Source organism: Varroa jacobsoni, unplaced genomic scaffold (genome assembly GCF_002532875.2).
Source record: "Varroa jacobsoni isolate VJ856 unplaced genomic scaffold, vjacob_1.0 scaffold_22, whole genome shotgun sequence".
Taxonomy (NCBI): domain Eukaryota; kingdom Metazoa; phylum Arthropoda; class Arachnida; order Mesostigmata; family Varroidae; genus Varroa; species Varroa jacobsoni.
The window spans coordinates 90,765-112,100 of record NW_019212924.1 but is presented as its reverse complement, the minus strand read 5'-3'; the positions used below and the strand labels follow the sequence as shown (position 1 = coordinate 112,100).

The 21,336-nt window shown below is 39.8% G+C and overlaps 2 protein-coding genes across 12 annotated transcripts in view; one reads left to right on the top strand and one right to left on the bottom strand.

Annotated features, from left to right (window-relative positions):
• LOC111273994 (cytochrome c oxidase assembly factor 5) overlaps positions 1-776 on the bottom strand; it is a 34,975-nt gene extending 34,199 nt beyond the window's left edge. For 7 of the 9 annotated variants that reach the window (XM_086967493.1, XM_022856091.2, XM_022856086.2 and 4 more), the window contains exon 1: positions 461-706. The gene's annotated coding sequence lies outside the window, so the exon portion shown is untranslated. Of the gene's footprint in view, positions 1-460 lie in introns of all 9 variants that reach the window. The other 2 variants (XM_086967501.1, XM_086967500.1) reach the window with 1 other exon arrangement.
• A 367-nt stretch (positions 777-1,143) lies between these two features.
• Positions 1,144-21,336, top strand: part of Pisd (phosphatidylserine decarboxylase) — a 44,920-nt gene continuing 24,727 nt past the window's right edge. Inside the window, exons 1-3 of one of the 3 annotated variants that reach the window (XM_022856046.2) lie at positions 1,144-1,272; positions 14,260-14,501; positions 15,405-15,553. In XM_022856046.2, coding sequence (XP_022711781.1) covers positions 1,253-1,272; positions 14,260-14,501; positions 15,405-15,553 — 411 coding nt within the window. In that variant the 5' untranslated portion in view covers positions 1,144-1,252. Of the gene's footprint in view, positions 1,273-13,537; positions 13,752-14,259; positions 14,502-15,404; positions 15,554-18,312; positions 19,820-21,336 lie in introns of those variants that run through there. The other 2 variants (XM_086967484.1, XM_022856056.2) reach the window with 2 other exon arrangements.

The following is a 21,336-nucleotide window of genomic DNA, read 5'->3' as shown; positions in this document are numbered from 1 at the left end:
TGTGCTTTGTAAGGCGGTGATATATTTTGCCCTTGAAGCCTTTACAGATCATCACGTAGCATAACTTCGTTATGCTTGTGGTCACCAAAAGGTATAAACAGCACCACTAAACAATTCATATTTGTCAGTTGATTGATAAATAATATCCGACAATTCGCTTCGTTCAGATTCGGTGCAAGGTGCTGATACGTCACTAGGTAAAGACACCTTAATAAGGACGTGCTTGCCTACTATTCATAAGGACACGTGAGGTGATCAAGGTTTAAAGCCAGGCGTAGACATACTTTGGAGTAGAGAAAAAAACCAGCCGTCTGAAGTGATACTTCACGGCACTACCTGGAGTACAGTTCTAAACATTTATTTACGTCACAGGATGCCAACTAACCCCAAACGTTCGACAAATTTGCATCTTAACACAGTAATAGAATAAAATACGTGCATAAGAACTTTATCTACTTACCTGCTTAGGACAAATGTTTCTTGTATATTACGGTGAGATGTTTCAAATCTTCTTCAATTCATTGTTAGTACATGGGGAAAAACACCTTTAAACACACACGGAACTGGCATCGAACGCAAACGATTTCAAACAGGCTGGGACGGATAAACTCCGCGTTTGCGTCTAAATAATAGTTGTATCAGGTATAGGAATTTAATAGACGTATATTAGTTGTTAACCGTACATGTCTATGAAGTCTGTTTTTGTACACACAAAACTGATCAACTTAGTCTCAAATACACACTTTAGCGTGGTAGTGACCGGTCCGAGAGCTCTACCTCTCCTAGTGTGACTTAACGTTCCGCCGATTACTCGAGTTTCCGGAACTCTCCCTAAAGCGTAGAATGCACTCAGAATAAGTTATCCTGTTTAATACGTGCGTGCCGTTTTACAAGCGCTTGTTTCTCATGCAGCCCACATATTCATAGATACGTCTGTTACCAGCCAGTGTGACTATACTTAATCTAAATTAAACAATATTTGACTTAATGAAACGTTTTCTTTTCTGCAAAATAGTCATTTCGCGGGCACACGGCGCGACCTGTGCGTTCAATATTCGCCGGGACAACTCGTGTAGCTCAACCTAGTCAATTGAGACATAAATGCCTCCATGTATTTATAGACAATTACACTCCGTCGAAGTTTTCGCGTAGTACTACGTTTTGCGACGTGTTTTAATGCAGTGTAAAAATATATTGTTACAAGATAATAACAAATGTGCGGAAGTAGGAAAACGTTAACATAAAATGAGAAATGGATCAATTATTGTCAAGGTAAGTGTTTTCCTATTGTAAGTAGTATCCTATAAGTAAGTCGAAATCGACAGCGGAAAAATAGCTTGTCAATCAATATCATTTTCGTTATTGACAGAAATCTGATAGCAAATATATGTCGTTGGTGGGCTTGAAGCAGCGATCCCTAGTTTGTTTCAACCATAGGTTTGGCCGTATGAGCCACCAAGCAAAATTATTTAATATAAATACGAATTACTGTAGTACGGCGGTGACTTTACTGCTTGATTTATTGGTAACTACTAGGTACAATTGTGAAACGAATATCGACTGTTCGATTATCAAAATCCAGTAAAAAGCAAGTGTGTGCTACAACGAATCGCTCTCTCGGTCTATGTATGGCTACCATATATTTATTACATAATTTTAATATAATCTTAGTTGTGTTTGACACTAAACGTCGGTATTATAAATTAATATGTGTAATAGACTATATAATCCAATATTATCTTTATTACATATACAACACATAGCGGTCTCAGCCATTATCCAGCATACACACATATATTAGGTAGGACAAAAGTGAAGTAAACATTTCTTATATTTGAACATAATGTTATTAAACTAGATATGCCCCACTTCAATCGATGCAGACCGGTTTCCGTCCTTGGAGTTGCACTTCGTGAACGGCAAAAATTTCACTGCGCACGTCACCGAAAGATGCAGGGACGCAGTCTCGGCCGAACGGACAATGGAATCGGCTTATTAGTGTGTCTTTAAGAGCTCATATCGCAACGCATAGGATCTGCGTAATTTAAGCAGGTCTTCAGTGGAAAATTCTAAACAAGTAAATCTTATCAAAGCCCGCTTTTCTGAAAGAGCACTGGCACTACACACAGTAACCGAAATCACTTAGCTTACCTTTTAGCAGATTCGCCACTGCTGTCCGAGGACCTACGTTGTCACTTTGAGCTTTTAGTAACCGAAGTCTTCAAGACGAAGTTTAGAAACCGGGAGCAAAAATTCGCGGAAACTGAGGGATTTTTTCATTTCGGCTGCTATAAGCACTCCGCAGGAAACCATGTTTCCATGAGCCTGACGATATATGTATATGCTCCAGATGCGGGCTAAATCGTGACAAATTTTGTACAGCTGGTTGCGCCGTTCTACCATCTCTAGGATATATGGCAAATCTTTCAAATTCGTTTTATAAACTCACCAAGACTCTGAGAATCTATATGACGTAAACTATTTTAAATGGTTCTATATGTTCTCTCTGACATTTGAATATTGTTTTACTGACTTGGATTTATCAAGTTTTCAACTATTAGCAGCAAGGGTGAATAAATAAATTTCGATTTATTTTAATTTATGACCTTCTGCTATGTTTTTGGCCACACTGTAATCCCATCACGGTATGACTTCTGTAAGCTTTAAACGAGAAATTGTGACGAATGATTTTTGCATCCTTCCTTTAAACTAAATTGACACTATTAAGCAAATTTTGCAGAGACCAAAACGAACGATGGTCCAATGACAGAGAGTGCAAGATCCGGGCTATACGGCGGATGCATTAGAATTCTTCATCCAAGCTTTGCCGTTTTTATCAGGTAGCTGGAGCTATATGTGGCCTGGCATTATTAGTGTAAAAGACAACGCTTCTGCTCATTTGTAATTTTACAAGTCATTGACAGTTTTATTGGCTGTTGACAGTAATGGCCTTAATCAGTCGTTCGACCAGGCGGCAGCACCATATAATCTCTCAAATGCGCCAAACAAAAGCATCTCTCTTTTGCCACAAATTGTAAAGTAATTTTCCTTATTATTATTTTTTATCTGCACATCACCCGCAAGAAATGACTTGATTTCGTAAAGAAGCGGCTACGAGAAGCATTTGTCACATAGAAATTTCCAGAATAAGAATATATGCACATATATATGATTGCCTCCTGATATATTATCTGTAATTTAATTCCCTGTATATTAGAAAGCTCTAGCAAGATAATGCTAAATGACCCTCGATAGGCAGTTTAATTATGTTGGCGGTTTCACAGATTGAATTCGCTTGCTGAACGTTTTTCATACTTCAGTGCTTCGTATTTTTATTATCTGATTCCATTCAATTATAAAATCCTTTTTTTAATCATTTGTGATTGTAGAACCCTTTGCCATGTAGCGTCCAATTCCTATGGGCTGCTGTATTTGAAAGTAATGAGAATCAAAATAATTCAAAACAAATTAATCATAACGCTCCGGTGAACCTGTTTAACAAATAGAAAATGATTATGCCATCCTGTGTGCTATCGTAAATCATTACTAATCCACCATGAACCTAATACGTCTCGCTTATGTGGGGGAATGCGCCATTTATGTCAATATCTGCTCAGCTTGCTTAAAGGCGCTTACAGTTACCTATTTTAAGCTTATATAAGTTGCTACGGTTGTTGTTTAATTAACTTCAGTTGATTATACGTCTAGGGGAAACTTACAATATTATCTTAACCTCTAGAAGAGATTTTATCCATCGATACCGTACGACAGTTATATTTTTTGAGGATATAACAATAGCAAAAGCTCTATTTTATAATGAATTCGTAATTGACTATGCTTAAATACTAAGCCGTGATAAACCTGTTTGGAAAAGACCTAGCACGGCTTCAAAGAAATCGTAATTTCTTTCGATATTTGTCGTATTTTTATAAAGTAATTTTAATAAGCGGAAGTGTTTATCAGATCGAAAATTTAAATTGTTAGGGTTTTATAACCTTCTCTACTCATACGAACTGTGTTGTTATATAGTGGGATTTGAAGCAGTAACCCCTGGTCTCGTTCAATAAGGTGCTTGGCCATCATCCAAGCTAGTAGTCGACAAGTTTTTACATTGTGCACTAGAAATCGCGTACGTTTTGATATTTGTGACTGTAAGCTGGTTAAGTGTTATCATGGAATAATGAGTTAGCTCTTAACCTGAACTAAAGGGTTAAATTTATGTTTTTCGAAGACGAAAATGCCGGTCCACCATACTGAACCACTGAATATCGTTAAAACACTGGGCAAGGAGGCTTTCAACGAAACACCTTTTAGTTACTAATGCAATAATTTTAGCAATAGAGATCGAGAGGTTGAAGATTGCAGAAAAAGTAATTCCATCTCAAACGGAACATAGTTATATTTTCAGTGCTGAACCACCTTTGCCTTACAACTTTAATATTCTCATCTTATAGAGGTGCATATTTATATAGTTTTTCGACCCGCTAAGTAGCAATTTTGAAGAAAGCTTTCACGCATACCCCAGCAACTGGATGCGATGCATGTAAACGATTATACTTCACTTCTTGATGAAACTGGTAACAAAATAATCGAAGAGTAGCCAATCCCGAAAAGTACTTACTGAATTAAGTAGAGTTTGTCGATGTTTACTTGAGCTTACATAAAATCTTTTATGCAGCCATCAAAAAAGAAATCCTTATAGATCTAGTGTGTTTTTACTTAACGGGAGCACATGGTGCTAAATGCTTAGTAGCACTAATCAAGTAAATAGCATAAGGTCCCTGCGTAGAGCCTTTAAATACACGTCGAAGCGACGTGATGTATTAATATATTCTTAGTAATTGATCGTCTAAACAAGCAGTTGATTCACAGGACTGAAATACTTATTGGCTCTTGACGTATAACTAACTGCGACGTGTCATGATGATCTCACCCTAAAAGTAATTGCTATAATGACGATGATTTATTGTCATTATTGAAAAGCAGAGTATAGAAAACGTTTTGTTGTTCGCCGTGTAATTTTCTACAAATACTATTGCGATCCTCTCAATTTGCGGATTTGCATTATACACGCAACATCTTATTTTGTGGAGCGAGAATTACACTGTCCACCACTGGTGAAGGTTTTTAATTGCAGAGCAGATTTATTCTGCGAACACCTAATATTTCAGCCGTGAAAAAGTGCAAGTTTGAATAGCTAACTATCTATGTGCATATTCCGAAATATGGTATCAGAATACACGACGCTATAATCATTCACAGTAGTAGACTAGCTTAAAGTCTGTTTGTTCGCCTGATTATAAATCAAATATAATTGGATAATTACCAGGCGCAAAGCGCGTGGACCTAATTGGTAGACACGCTAGAACGTAAAGAAAGTGGTGTACAATACGCTACCGTTATCATTTCTTTTAATTAGTTACCCGTTTAAATGGCCAAAATCGCGAGGTTTTTCTAGTCTAGTTTGGGCTTATTACCAGGTCTTTAGTTCGATCCGTATTTAGCATCTAGTAAGCTCTTCAAATAATTCGAGGCATTAATTTTACCTCACTGTACAGTTACGTTTAGCCAACAAAGGTCGTTACAGGTATGAACTGTACATTTAAAGGCAAGTATCATTGCCCACTGTCGGGGCATCGACTTTTTCGTGTTTTATCACTAATAAAGATCAAGCAAATTGTGGCACTTTGGTTTCATAGTTAAGCATGAATCATGTTTCTACCCGAGACGATGGAGCAAGCAGATTAGCTGTAAGTTCTAATTACAGAAAGCTTTATTTACAAGCCTGCAGATAAGAATCCAACTAGTTTCGTGTCATATTCGATTGCGTTGTACATAAGTCTTTTTCAATTTTTTGGTGGCAAAGCACAACTGCCTGTCAGTTATCCTGAATAAGGTAATTCTATGATATGTTTTGATTTGATATATGAACGAATTCTGAAACGAAGGCTCTCAGAATACACTAAAGTTTACTGTCGCAGTCTTTAGGTAGCAAAATCAATTGCTGCGATATTTGAAAAGAACGACTGTCTTTCATGATGAACTATTATCTATTATGATTATGGGCAATACCACATATCGATTAACGCTATGAGTGTCTACAACGGTTGTTTAAGTAAAGGTCCCAGTTTTCGGGCATGCATTACATTTTGTGTGCGGATTGCACATAGTTACCAGCATTCTGCTTCCGAAGATTTGTCTAAGGTCCAGCAACCAACGAGTATCACAAGTAGCGAGTGCTTACAGGAGGCGCGCGTACAGGACATAATTATTTAGTCTCTAGCTTCGGTCAGCCTACCACAGGGCTTATTTGTGCATGTACTGTGTCATCACCATGCTCCCTGTCTAACTACCGAAAAAGCTATTCTACCACCTTCTTCCTATTTATTGATTCCTCTTCATTTATGGACATAAGTAGAGTAGGAAGCGGCAATGAGGATAGTTTTCGCTCCGTCCCTACAGCCCCGTTAATGGTTTGCAATACATACCAAAGCTATTTATAATGTATCTAAAAGATACCTTACGTAACTTCCGGTTTCAAATTCAAACTTCAGCATTCTCGCGAGACTGCGAAGTATTTGCGACAGTCTCACCACATGAGTGTTTTGTGTCGATTACCATCAATTGGATTGTGGAAGCAAAAGAGGAAGCGATATCTCGTGGCTGAGGGGGTGGCGCCACCTGGCTTTTCGTCCAGGAACTAGTAGCACCCCACAACAACAGCTTCATAGGAACTGAGGAAATAAGCGCGTGCGCTGGGAGACAAACACCTACGAGTCTTACTGCTGGCAACAAACTCAAGAGCAGCCGCAGCGACACCAGCAGCATTAGTTGTTCGTTGGGGCTGCTGGACAAGCAGCGTCTTACAGACCGCGTGTAAACGAAGCTTTGTTGTGGGTGTCGGTGTTTGTTGCTATTTCTGACCTACCCATGAAAAGTGACCATAGCGAGTGTCTGCCTTTTATAAACAAACAGTAGCCCTGTCTGCATTTGACAGCATTCGCGCCTACGCGCTCGTCTTTCACCAAGTATTTCGTACCAACCTTTCCAGTCGATGATGCCTCGTAATCGCGCTATGGTGAACGCTCATACGAAATCATTCACAGACTGTTTCGAACTGGCTTAATAGGAAAGTGCGTGGTTATTAAAGTTGTAGCTTGTTCTGTGCAAAAGGTGCACGAGTGTTGCCTACATTGTAGGCGGCAAGGTACCGTGATGTCGTGGATAATGGCTATGAGGCAGTTGATTGTGCTGCGTATAGCATGGCCTGTATTGTTTGCGATCTGTTGGGACGTTCACTTTCTTCAAGGACGCACAGACCAGCCCGACATATCCTGGTTAGTGAAGTGACAGAAGGTGAACGCGTGTTTTGTACTCCGGCAGGATTGACATATGAGTTGGTAGCAAAGTTTGTTAACAAGATGATCATCCATTGTTTGATGACAAGACGAACAATTTGATCATCGAACATACATATGTACATGTGATGGGACGATATGATACATTTAACCGAACGTGTTAGAACCGAACAAACACAACGCCATCCGGGTCAGCAGGCTAAAAAATACGACTTAGCCTCCTCCAATGGACACGACAACGAGCGGATATTAATATGAAGGCTTCATTAAATGACCAGTGAATAAACAGAGCGTTCATAATGAGTTAAGGATTTCAGTTGATGCCTTGAGTACAATGTAACGATTTTTCCAATTTTGCTGTGGTAACAATAAACTTGAGCCCCAGAATCTGTTTATTAAAAGATATTATTAAAAGAAAGCCTTGATTTGAATATCTTAGATCAGGAAAGTTGTCTATGTATATGGCACTGTGCATGTAGTGTGACAACGTTACGGTTCATTGATTGGTTATTAAAACCATGTAAAATCAATGTATTAGCTTTTGCGCACATTGGCTGAATGAAGCCTATTGGGCCCTCATTCGTAACGGCACTTCACTGGAAAATGGAATGGCTATAATCAGCTGATTAGCGATAGTTTCTAGAAGCCGAAGATGATCAGGCGTGCTTGTTCAACGTGGAACGACCAAAAGCACGCACAAATAGGCCGGCACATACTATTTTTTTTTAAACTAATATTCTCGATCATCGTATGTGCGCCAGGTTGTTGCGTCTGCGAATGATCCACTTTAAATTTAGCCGTGACAATTGCTAAGACGGCACTTAAGGTACCTTGTTGATTCTCCAAGTTGATTCATTAGATTTGGGACAAATATATGGTGGTTTAATCAAGTGATATTGTTACGTATATGATTGGTCGAACGTGCGACAACGCTGTGTTTGTTGTGCTACCGTGAGATTTCATAATATATATGGCTAATGACGTCGTCTTTGAGAATGTCTTCAATCTACGTGAAGAGCTAAGATATATTATAATATTTATTCCTCAATATTTTTTTCTCTTATCAGTAAATTAGAAGTGCTAATCAGTATTACAGAGAGATGAGTAACCGGACGTTACGAAAACAATACGCATTCATCAGAGATTACAACACTTCTAATCTCAAACCTCTCTAGCATTGGTGACAGAGAAAATATACAAGGGTGGATAATTGTGGAGTACTACGAAACTTCCAGCTTGACTCTCACAGGGAACTAATGTGATATTGTTACGACGAGAACTAGTTCCCTACGGGTAACACTGCTTTGTGATTGTCTCAAAAAGAAAGGCGATTATTTGGTACAAAAATTGTTTATGTGCTTATTTTCGCTTTGGTTTAACTGTATGTTGGTTTAACGCTTTATTGAGCTATATAAGTTATAATATTACTACTAACTATTACCTTTTGATTGAAAATACTTTTCGTTCCCCCTAATATCTTACCTAATTAACTTAGCGTCTACTGGTTACTACGTTAATCTCTGAAGTTATTATCATCACTTACTACACACAAAGGACATGGATCATTACATTGAAACGTTGGTCAGGTCAAGGTGCCACTCTTAGATCACATTAAGAATCAGGCAAGAGTCCATCGGAAGGATTTAATTAGTAAGTAGGAAATTACTATGGTTCAACATAACAGTGCATTTTAAAATGTTTTTTTAACTGTTCGCACTATTCTTGTCCTATTTCATGTGGCGTACAAGTATTTTCGTCAATAACTTAAATTGTGTGCGTTGAGAGGAATAAAAATTAGGCACACAAATTTGCTTTATTTAATTTCTCTATGGCAGTCCAGTGCTGTACATATCGCATCTTCATAATAAGGCGACATCGTGCCATTGTTCACACGGTATGGCTTTGAACTGACCTCTTTGGTGTTGAGTACCGTTTATGAGTAATTGAAACTTTGCCTCAGTTCTGAAGACCTTTTTACTTTTTCTTCAATATATATTCGAGTTCCTACTCTTAATGGAGAAAATATTAGAGAATATAATATGTACCTCATAGAAATATCTCGTGAGCCGTGGCCGTTTGAAACATAAGTATCGATGTCACAAATCTATAGTGATAGTGTGGAGAGGAGAGAAAACCAATTAATATGGCACAAACGACTCAAATCCCAAGTGTACATACAACTATTAGCTCCATTTTGTCATAACAAGCTCCGTTTATGCGTTTTTTCACGCAGGCACATACAAACAGAAACATACAAACGGGGATACATCATATACCTATTCTATAATCGCACACTTATTTAACATCACGTCCTCATCCTGCGGCTGGTATCGTACTGCGCTTTCTGGATTTAATTTCGTTACGCTGTGATTACGCCCTCCTCGTGATTTCTCTCTAAGCGTGTGGGATAGGATACTGCTGTTTTAAAAAGTTTGTTCAACTTGCAGGAGTCCGCGATAACAAGCTCGTGCAACTAGGTTTTCCACACAACTAGGTTTTCCATCGTCTCGGAACACAATCGGTTGTCATGCCAGTACGCGTTGCAACCGCAGCTGTGGACTCTGCCCAAGAAGATCCTTCTTCCAGGAAGGCATGTACTTTTCTGGCTTTCTCTTACAGGCCGACACATGTCACAGCCAGGCACATAGTGATCTACTTAGTACATATTCCCCGGTCTGAAAACAGGACGTATAGAATGTTTACGTCTGAGTGGCTCCCATTGCAAGTTGAAAACACGAAGACCTCGGCTGATTTTGGCACAACTGCTCGTGATTTCCTTGGGTTACTCCAGTTTTCTATCTCGCGCAATAGTGCTATTATCGCCGCCTACCAAAACAGAGTTGGCGCGTTATGGTTAATGCACTAAGGGTACTATTTCGTATAGCAGCTTTACGGGTTTCATACCATGACTTCCCAGCTAATACTTAGGGCTTGCGACCTCTGGGGGCTATATCTTGATAAGTCCGCTTTTGAAGCACCGCTTGGGCAACTCGGCGTTCTTTGGAAGGAAGCAGATGTAGAGGTCCTCTAATGCCGTCCCATATGAACATATCCTATGCACGTAAGTCTGGATATCGCTCGTGGGTATGTCGCGCCTTCGGTAGCGTCTAATTGGTCGAGTATCCGCGATCTTTACCCGGGCGTTGAAACTCCTCTAATTTTCTCTTCGGCTGAACCTCATCGAACGCTAGTTTCAGTAACGTCCAATTACTTAAGCACATCGTTTATGCTGAGACACAGTATGGGCGACCTAATATCTTTGAGCGTGTTGCAATGGTGACCATGAATATGCAGAGATCGGTTGTTCAAGTGTCGGCACAGAGAAATGGTTACCATGACATATGGTTACTACGTTATATCATAAGTCTGTTGGAGAAACGCCGGATAGGTTTAGTAAGACCCACTCCGGTTAGACCTAGTTTGGGCAAGTCCTTGATATTACATTGAGGCGCTGTTGACACAGTAGAAATAGCCAGATGCGTAAAAACCTGTGCGCATTCCCAGCCATCCCACAGCCGCCACCAAAATGAAACAGTCTGACTTAACATTTATCATTAGTTGATAGGAAGGAGCGCTTTGTGGTATTGACGTATGGGGCAGTTAAAGCCAGCTCAGTTCATTTCATTCAACCGTAACGGAGAAAGACACTTTAGATGCTAAAAAAAGTAACGGCTTCTCCCCTGAACTACACATCGAGGAAGAAGACGCAGTATCCGTTTCCTAGTAGCTGACGTTGGTTTCAACGATATTAACGAGTAGGATAAACTGCCGCGTGCAACGTCTAGTCAAGATTATGAATCTAATTGTCCCTCATGATCTAATCTTCACTTGAATCACCGTTACTTCTGGTAATATAACATACATTGCCTAAAAATGAATGCTCAATGAAAATAAAGTTTGCAATTTTAACAGCTAGTAACTGAAGAAAACTATTTTCTGCGAATGATTCGTGAAATTCGTTAATGAAGCACAGATAGAACAGTTTCCATGAAAAGTCTTCAATCTTTAATCTACTTCGACGTGCGGCATCAGTCTCGGATACATGACCAGTTTCAGAGCGATTACAGTTTAACCAATAATGTGTTATTTGTAACGCGAGGCATCGTCTTGGATCACATGTGTTTCAAGCTGGAAACCTATAACATTACATTTGCTTGTCCGTGAGATGAGATCACACAAAGGCAATAATAAAGTTTCATCCACCTCATATTTGAAGTACAAACAGGTGTTGTTTAAAGAGAATCATAGTAATTTAGATATAATTGATCCTCATATATGGCTATCAAGAACATTCGAATAAGCGTTGGTGAACGTTTTGGTTATAGTGGTAAACACGCCAGAAATAAATCTCTACCTCGCCTTTATATCAGCTCTGTCGAGTTACTCTGAAGCCACATTAATGAAGAACTTTCTGGTGTCGAACAATCATATAAAACATAAACTATAAAGATAGTTAATAAGCCTCAGAACACAGAACAAAGCCGAACTGTGATCAATAGATAGAACAGAATATAATAGTATTCACAGTACATTCAAGCTAGACATTAATACTCCTATCGCTATTACAAGATTTGCATTCAACTTGAATTTCTCTTCGCACGCCTGCGGCAGGCTGCTTACGATTGGCGTCTATAATAATCTATTTGCTGCGACGATTAAGCGACAGTTCGTTGTCTATAATGTACAAAAAAGGATCGTTCTGTCCTTGTATAGCGGTAGGTAAAGGATTATCTCATTTCAAAACGGATGTTCTTTTACGGTTCATTTATTTATTCTTATTTTCGCCAGCTTGACCTGGTAAATTGAATAAAAACATCGTAGACACACTGCTCTATGAATTCGGTTAAACCGAGAAGCTTTATTAATGAACAGATATACGTGCAGACATCTTAAACGGTTTCGAAGTTCCACTCGAATACCTCGAATGGCTGTGGCGCAATTACAGTCTGATTGGTATCCTCCGCGCGCAGTTAATGCTGCGAGTTCACTTTCTATATTTTTATTGGTAGATTTGAAACAAAGAAAATCTTGTACGGGCTCAGTTGTGACCCTCACCTGTGTGGGAGCATACGGCCCAGAAGAAAGGACTTTATCCAAATGTATCACTCGAAAATTCCTCATTGTACTTGTTTGTGTACGTTCTCATTGCTATATTGGGAAATGGGATGACGTTTTGCAATCTATATTGAACACTGTTTTAATAATGATCGCGTATTATGCGTCTACTATTGGCCTCCCAAGGGTTAACTCTGATCGATATTTCATAGCAGAGATTAGCTTAACCTTCCACTAGCTACGTAAGTGCCCAACAGTTCCCAAAAAAAGGTCCCGCCATCTTAACGCCAATACCTACCTTAATAATGACAAAGCTCGACTGCTAGAGATTGGCAATTGAGCACTATAAGGCCATTGTATACTCGGAATGTTGGAACCGGAAACCTATTTATTGTATTTTATACTATAGGACGAGGTTCGTTCCGTTACAAACGATGGGATCTTGATACTGTGGTATGTTTTTGCGAACATTCTAAGCAAGACAAATTGAGACTTCCGAGCTCGTCGTATCAATAGCACATATTTAAACCCTGATATGTAATTATGTTTGTACATAAAACTGTAATGTAAAACTGTTTGCACTAAGCACTTAAAAAGTGGCTATCGCAACAGCTATGAAAACCCGTTAACGCATTGCGTTTGTTTGTACGCTACATTTGAAAAGTACACACTTTGCGAGAAATAAGTATTACCATCAGTTCAGCTTCCCGTCTGGTGAGGTGCTTTTATAGGCGGATGTCTATAAACTGTATTTTAAAAAGAATATTGAGGCACGTTTCCATTCTAGTTTACGTGTACAGCGTGTTCTTCTATGATGTGTGTAAGCGTGACCTTTAGTATTTTTGCAATTTCATACCAGTTAATGTTGTATGAGATAAAATAATGGAGAAGAAGGTAAGCGTAGTGTATATCTTACTTAGAAACCAAGGCTCTGCTATAATTCGTCTGCGAACGAACTGCTTTTTGTTCGTTTTTTTTAGCCTACTGAAATTTACTCTTGAGAGAATAGTGTTAAAATTTTCTAATGCTATTTCTATATGAAATTGTTTACAGCTGTTTACTTTGTAATGAGTAAAGCTGTGACACTACCAGTCTAAGGGGAGGCCCAGCTGTGTTACAACAATCGTTTAGTAATGAAGGCCGAAGTTTGCGATGCTTTGTGCACACTCAAGGACGCGTTATGCGCGGAAATAGAAGTGCAGCCGAACGTTGGACGTGTAGGAACAACGAAACGACCTAGCGCGATCGGAGCCAGCGGTTACCGAAACGCATATGGCAAGATCGTTATTTTGGCCGAACTCCTGCGCGATCATGCCCCAGTGTAGTCCTTAAAATGGAGTGTGTAATTATTACTATTCAGCAGATAGGCGGAAAGAAAACGACAAATATTCTTCTTCTCTGTTTGACGCGTTGCTGATCTCCGTTGAACGCCGTATATTCTCACCAGTTTTCGTACTTTGGCTTTAAAATCAGTACTAGCGTATTAAACAAGCACATGCGTTGCGTAAAAAGGAGATTTTTATTCGATACAACTTATGTTAACAGAGTAGATGGGAATGATTGTTTGAAACGTAGCCTATGGGTCACGCTTTTAAGTTGCATTTATTTATCAAACTTCCTCCCCGTAGGCATTCTTATGCAGGCGCATTTGACGCCTAAGAGCCTTTTTTATGAAACAATGTATTGATACGTTGGTTTTCTAATCGTAATTTGCCTTTAGGCAAAAGTCTTATTGTAGTAGTTTGCTATTAAGAAATATCATATTACGCTGGCTAATACAAACATTGTGTTAAAGATTATGAAACAACACTCACTCGTCTGATAACGGCTTGTTGGTTACTTCCAGGTCTATCCGTACGGGGTCATCGATACGTATCGGCAGAGTCCTTTTGGGCGCCCGTTGGCCATGGGGCTCATTTCTGGCAGAGAATAGCGGTGGAAACGGGGGCTTCTCCTCCTTACAAAATTTGGGTACGTCACCTAACCGGTCCACGGGAATTTCCTCGTCCCTTGGAGCTTCAAGTCAGCCGCTCGTTGGGACAGCGTGTAGCAGAGGCTTCGCGTTGAAACCAATTGCAGCCGGACACAGTAAGTTTGTCAACCATCACTATTTTCATGAAACCAATTAACCTGTTAATGCAAACAATGCAAAAGCTAATCAGGTGTGCTAAAGCTAATAAAAACAGGTGTGACAATGAAGGTTTATTGTATTCTATTAGACCGAAACTTTATGTATATGTAATAAAAATGTTTTATATTACGTTCTGTAGCTGTGGTTCACGTTCAATCCTCCACAAGCTTACAAGTGACTGCGCTGTTGACGTTACGCAAGACAGCACAAGTTTTGCGACCAACGGATATATATGTTGTTAATTAAGTTTAAATCAATTAGATCAATTTATTTTTTAAACGTAGATTTTCTAGTTCTGAATTAAATTTTAAATAATATAGTACCTTTGTTAATTCCGCACAGCGATAATTGAGGGAGCCTGGCCTCGCTTACAATGAAAGCTGGATACAATGCCAACAGTTCTTTTATACACGATATTAATATGGCTAATAGTTTACTACTGCTCTATTTTCGTCATCTTCCAACCAAACGAAGTTCTTCGTTTGGGTTTTTCGATAAGATTGGGTTGTTAATTAAGCTCTGCCAGGTATTGCATGTGGGCTTAGTGCAATATGTAGGTGTTACATATTAGCGGTGACCATGTACAATACAGAATAATAATGAGGATGCAGTAAACTACAGTTGGCATGTCAGGCTCAGACTGTGGGTATCGACCAGGAAACCAGTGAACTGTCTCAGTAGTGCAGACACACACTGTAACAAATCAGCGAAATAGTTCAGCTTGGCACGTGATGACTGAAACCATAGCAGTAGCATTCCATCCGTTATCGTGTCATTTAAAGTCGGTCTTCGCCAAACGAATGTCTTTATTTGATCGAATAATATATACCGTTGTTTTTCTTTCTCATCGCTGATTTCAGAGCGAGCCTTTGGCCCGGAAAGATGGTGGTCAAATGGGCGCTGGGCACTCATAGCGGGTGCAGTGGGAGCAGTGGGAGTTTTAGCGACACGAGCTGCCTTCAAAGACACATCGGAAACACCAGCCTCATGGGAACTCAATGAACTTAAGGTTAGATTATTATACAGGACGAAGTACGTAGACGTTTATACTTAACCGGGTCATGTCCCTCTCAGGTCCAAATATCGTTTCTTCTTCTGGTGTTCTTAGGCACATCCCTATAATAAATCGTTGGTCTTTGTTGTCGATATATTTTCACATGAAACAATCCAGGTGTTTGCATCTAACCAACAAAATACAGCATACTTGACGAAAAACACTGGTTTGTTCCCACTTCATTTTTTTCGGTGCTGGGAACATGTGCGCCATTGCTAATGGGAAAGTAAGAGTCTTCTCGGGTGGCCTAATAAGCGTCAACCCTTGTGCTGAACAATTTAAGAACAAAATAACGGCACCATAGTCCGTTTATCAAAAAGAACCATTTCCTTATAGCGTAGTATTACTACTACGGGCGCCTCGCAGGTCGATATAAAGGCACAGCATAGTGACAAGGAGTTCGCAAAGCCTTGCGAGTATGTGTGATATGTAAGTACACGTATCAGCAAGTATACTCTTAACCAGTAGATTAGAAGCTAGGTAAATTAACTATTCTTCGCTACAGAACAAGAATACGAAGCAGTATTGTTAAAGATGACCTTAACGAGGCATCATTGTCATATATAGGATTAAAAATCAATCCTGAAAGATGCTACTCTTCGGACACCTTGAATTGTTCCATTGGTAACGCTTGCTATTTATTCTTGGCCCACCTAGACATCACGTCCTAAATGTTTCACAATGCGATTTCAACGTCGCTATTTGGGTCTTCGGCATTTCCTTGAGCCTCAAATGCTGGTGCATTGATCAAGGAATACAAAACTCGTTTAGAACTTTTCACGGGGATTCCCCAAAGGGGTCCTTGTTTTTGCGACTGCTTGGTACTGTCTGATTTCCCGTCGGATAAGACATGCGCACAGAGTTAAATGGAGGTATTGATCGGCTATTGAGGCATTGGTCGCTTATATCAATCGTGTGTTAACAACAATAGCATTATCCAGCATTTTGTGCATCGCGTCCCGCGTTTTTTTGTTCGCTCCGACGCTGGTTATGAATCTGGTCATTGATTTAAGCTAATATATTTCTCGGGTCATTGCGGTTCTCAGTTTTCGGCAGCTGACGTTGATATATAAAAAAAAAAAATATATATATATATGTATATCTCTAAAAATGAAAAATCTGACTAGTTTGTCAATTACTTCATTGTTGCTCCGATAATGTCGCGTATTATAAACTGTCGTTGTGTTAACTAAGTTTGTCGATTTTTAATTCGGTATTAGATGTTGGATATCGTTTGGCGAAGTGTTGTTGATACAGTAAGGTAAGGAACTTTTTTTTGGTAGATAAATATGGAGGAAGCACAATTCAAGCGTATGGTACTTTACAGTTTGTATAAAGGTGAAAAACTCACCAGAATTTGTGCGAACTGCGCAAGATGTAAATATCCTACGAATCCGTGTACATTTATTATCACATCGGTGTAGTACATTGGCGTAGTACCCCGACCGTACGAGAATATTGTGCGAGTTAAGTCCTACGTTTTTATGCAGAAATTCATAATTTTGCTTGCGTTTCTCATAGTCAAGTGTAATTAGGTTTCTGAACGTAAGACACAGTAATACTTACGAACGTTTCAAGATTCCTGGCGTTTATAGATAAGAAACCTTATTGTCACACTATACCATACTATTATTAGTGTGTATGTGTACTAAACGAACCAATCCAGTATAACGCAGCCATAAGTCGCACAGATGCTAGAAAAAGTTCATAGCTAAAAAAACTTTCTGTTGAGGTACGAGATAAAAAGAAAAATGCATCGACATTAATCTTTTCAGACCCTATTTCCTAAACCCTCCTGTGAAAAAAACCGAATAGCGTCCACATTTGCATGTAGTTCAATTTCTTATTTAAATTTTCTGATCGCCTACCAAGGTTCATAGGCCAATGAGATAGGAAATGTCCGAGAAAAATCGGATCGTCGATATATGTACGTTTGTAGTAGGGTTTGAATGGTTCATCGGGTTTTATTATACTTTTTTGTTATATAAACAATTGTTTTTTCTCTATGCCATTTTTTTTACGTTGCTCTAATTGTACGCTGATCACTATTAAGAGATGGTTGTGAAGTATTGTGACTATTGACGGTTTCGAAGCGCGAACGAAGCTAGTGTTTGTACACATTGCTCGGCGCATGCGACGCAGAAACGAACCCGGTCATTCAAGCTTTACCTACAAAAATTTGTCATCAGTATTATTTTTGTTGTAACGATTCTAATCGGCTGGTTATCTCGCGGTGATGACCTTTGCTGTGGCACTGCAACCCCCCCCCCCCCGCGCTTTCCCGGCAGACGCTTACGCTGTTCTGATGAATTCTCTACGTTAACTACCTTTACTACCATCTTCGATATTCAGATGCTCGATGGATAACGGCCTGAACCCCAAAATTATGGAATATGCAGTATTGACGGTAGGCAAAGGTTGCGGTTCCGTTTTCGTCTGATCAGTCGGTTTGTCTGCGTATCTGGCCGTGATGTTGTCTAAGCTAAAGATCTAAATGAAACGAACGCCTCTAACCTCTTGCGTTGCCCCGCTCGGCTCCGTTCTGCTACGGCGCCTTTGACCGTCGCATTGCCGCTCTATTATAGTAGCAGTTCCATTGAAGCAAGCAAAGCAAAGCAAAAGCTTAATTTTCCTTGATGTGCTACAGCGGTCGCAAGCTCCCTTTCCCCAATCTTCTCTCATATAGCCATGCTACCGTTGTTACTCCGGCTCCTTCGTGCTAGTGATGCTCAGCTACCGATGACTCTCGCTGCGGCGGACTCGGTGGCTGATCAGCTGTGGTGTGTGATGTCTCAGGCCCCAGATACAATGCTGTCAGAGAAAAATAGGAAAATACAACAACACAGTAAGAAGCTGCGGCTGCTGTAGCAGTAACAGCAATGATGGCGATGTTGGTGACAAAAGCAGGGACAAACGCCGGCTAGTTTTGTCATCCCGCTCAGCTGCACGCTACGTATTGGTGTGTGTGTGTGTGCCGGAGTGGGCGCGAGAGTTTGGGAACAAAGATGTTGCTTGAATATCGGAGCATCTGTGAATACATAATTTCTGTATAACGGACAGAGAGAGATCATCCTGAGCTTGGTATAGAGATAGCTTTCAACACCATATTTGTGCCAGTACCATCGCGTATCCTGATGCCGACGCTGATTCCGCCGCCATTAGGGAGGGAAGTGGGCTGTGTTTGCTACGATCACTATAACGAAAATATAATGCGATAGAAAAAAAAGGCTACATGTGATCGACGATGACGAGAAACTTCTGGAAGAGGGCTCTCAAAAGGAAATAGACTGAGGCGGCAGTGGAAATCGATCAGAGAATAACAAAGTCTACCCGTTCATGCGATCTATGCTGACTGAAGGGAGCTGAATCCACAACACATGTACTTGACTCGGCAAATCTACCAGAATGTCCACCAGCTACCCTGTGTTGACGTGTGAATCTCTGTGTGAGAAAGCAATACGTCATTTCAATGTATTCTTTACTATAAGATGCTGCGGCTGGGGTCATCTGATTTTGTCGACCGCCGTGTCGACCAGTTCACTTCAATCTGCTGTGGGATCACCGTTTATCAAGTGATTGTTGGGAAATCGCGTAAGATGAGCCACTAACCGTTGCGTGCTATCCACAGCGGTACTAACGGTATCCGAACGCCATAGCGGCAAGGCCGAATGCGCCGGACTCAGACATCGCACATAGTGCTTAATAAGAATTACTTATCTCAGAAACAGAATATATAGATGGTTGCGTGGTTAGCTGAAATTTGTGTGTTCTCGAAGAGCGAACAAATACTGAGTCATATGGCAGAAGTCAGCAAAGATCATACTATGGAAACTACAACCTTCTCCTGAGAAGGGCAAAACGAATTCTGAGAAGGCAACGACTGAGATTGCCCGTTGAAAGCTGTAGCCGTTGATGAGCGTTCGATCGCAGTCGTTCTCCGACAAGTTACCTCGGTTCAGTGACCTGATGTCCTCGTCCGGTCAGAGTGTATTTGTCTATATATCATCTGCAATCGGCATACACGAACTTGCTTTATGCTCTCGAGTCTTGTCAGTGTTAATGTTGTATGTTTTGCCAACGTATCTGTTTGGGCTTCATGGAAACTGTGTGAATTCAACTATTATAACCATTATTAACCATCTTTTTATGACGTCTGACGTGGCCGGAGAAATGTGGCATTGCCCCGAAGGCTATGCGTCCACGAAAAGGGCGCTAATCAAGGTACTCGAAACAAGTGATATTTACTGTTTTGTAATGTTAATAGAAGAGGCAGCAATGTGACATTTTTTTAACGAGTAAAATTTTCAGCTACAAAAATGTTAATGGCTCATGCTACAGCTTATGGCGAAGCGCATGGAGCGCTTCATAAGGGCTGCTTTGTTTTTACATCCATTAAACGTACAAAACATAAACGTTTTTTTGTGTACGCACGTTACCTGTAACTGTACTGTAATGAGAACTTGCGAAGTGTGATTGATTCGAACCTATTACAAAAAACATACAACAATTAGTTTCTTTAATGCCTCTGCTTATCACCAAAAATCCAGTTCATTGCAATTCAATTAGTATGGAAACTTCCATTCTGACAGTATGCTTTCTACTTACGAAACAACGTTATCGTACGATGATACCTTGTACGATGATACGTTGTTTCGTATACTCCTTTATAGAATTAAAATTTTATAGATTACTTTTCTTTGTGAATATATATAGTGGGCTATATATATGCGAGTGATGGTGGACAGCTTTCCGCATATGTAATTTTCAGCTTCAGTCGCACTGCAACAAGATTGCAACACAAACGGCACGTTTCTATGTTATTATAGCACTTGACTATTTCTTTCTAAAATTTAGTTTCTACACGACAAGGTGTTTGTGATACAATGGAAAAAGGTTACGAGCTTAGTTAATCTAAATTGTCATTACCCGTCGGCATGTTTTCTGAACAAAAGTTCTGGATCGTTTCTCGTTTTTATATTTAACTAACGTCGACCCAATGTGGGTATTTAACTATGGTTGGTGCTCGGTTGCTACTGCAGGTTCATGGCTTAGTATACTCTGATAGACCACGCTACACAATTAACGCTTGAAACTCCATCAGATTGAAGACTGTTCTTGTAAAAAACCTATTCCCAAGACTGCGGTTCACTGATTTTACAAGGGACGATCCTGAGGATGACGTCTTTTTAAATATCTGATAAAATATCTCAAGGATTGTCGTCCATTTTACAGAATTACTAATGGGTCATTGAACATGTGTAACGGCCGAATACTATCCGGCACTTGTCGCCAGCGATTTTACGCAGACGCCTTTCATTGTTGTTATGTCTTTTGAAGTGTGAACTATAAGCAAAACATAGTCCGACTATTGGCGTGGTGATGATAATAAGAATAATGAAAAATGAACGGAACAGTTGTTTGCATAAGTATTCGATTAATTGTATAATGTTGTTGGTCCAAATACTGAACTAAAAAAATTAAATTTGATTAAAAACTGAGATAACATAGTATTGTTTCAGTGTAGTTAAGGTAATAATAAAGAACAAATTTACTCCAAGTAAATTCGCTTTTGCGAAGGCGTTTGTTCCCAGCATTGTATTGCCACGATGACACGGACAATAAACGATCAGAAAGTGAACTTGAAACACGTATGGTTTGTCACATCAACAGAAAGGCCTTAGGGGCCTTGTAAGATCTCGATAGGTGACAGAAATTACGAACAAGCAATCAGATATCGA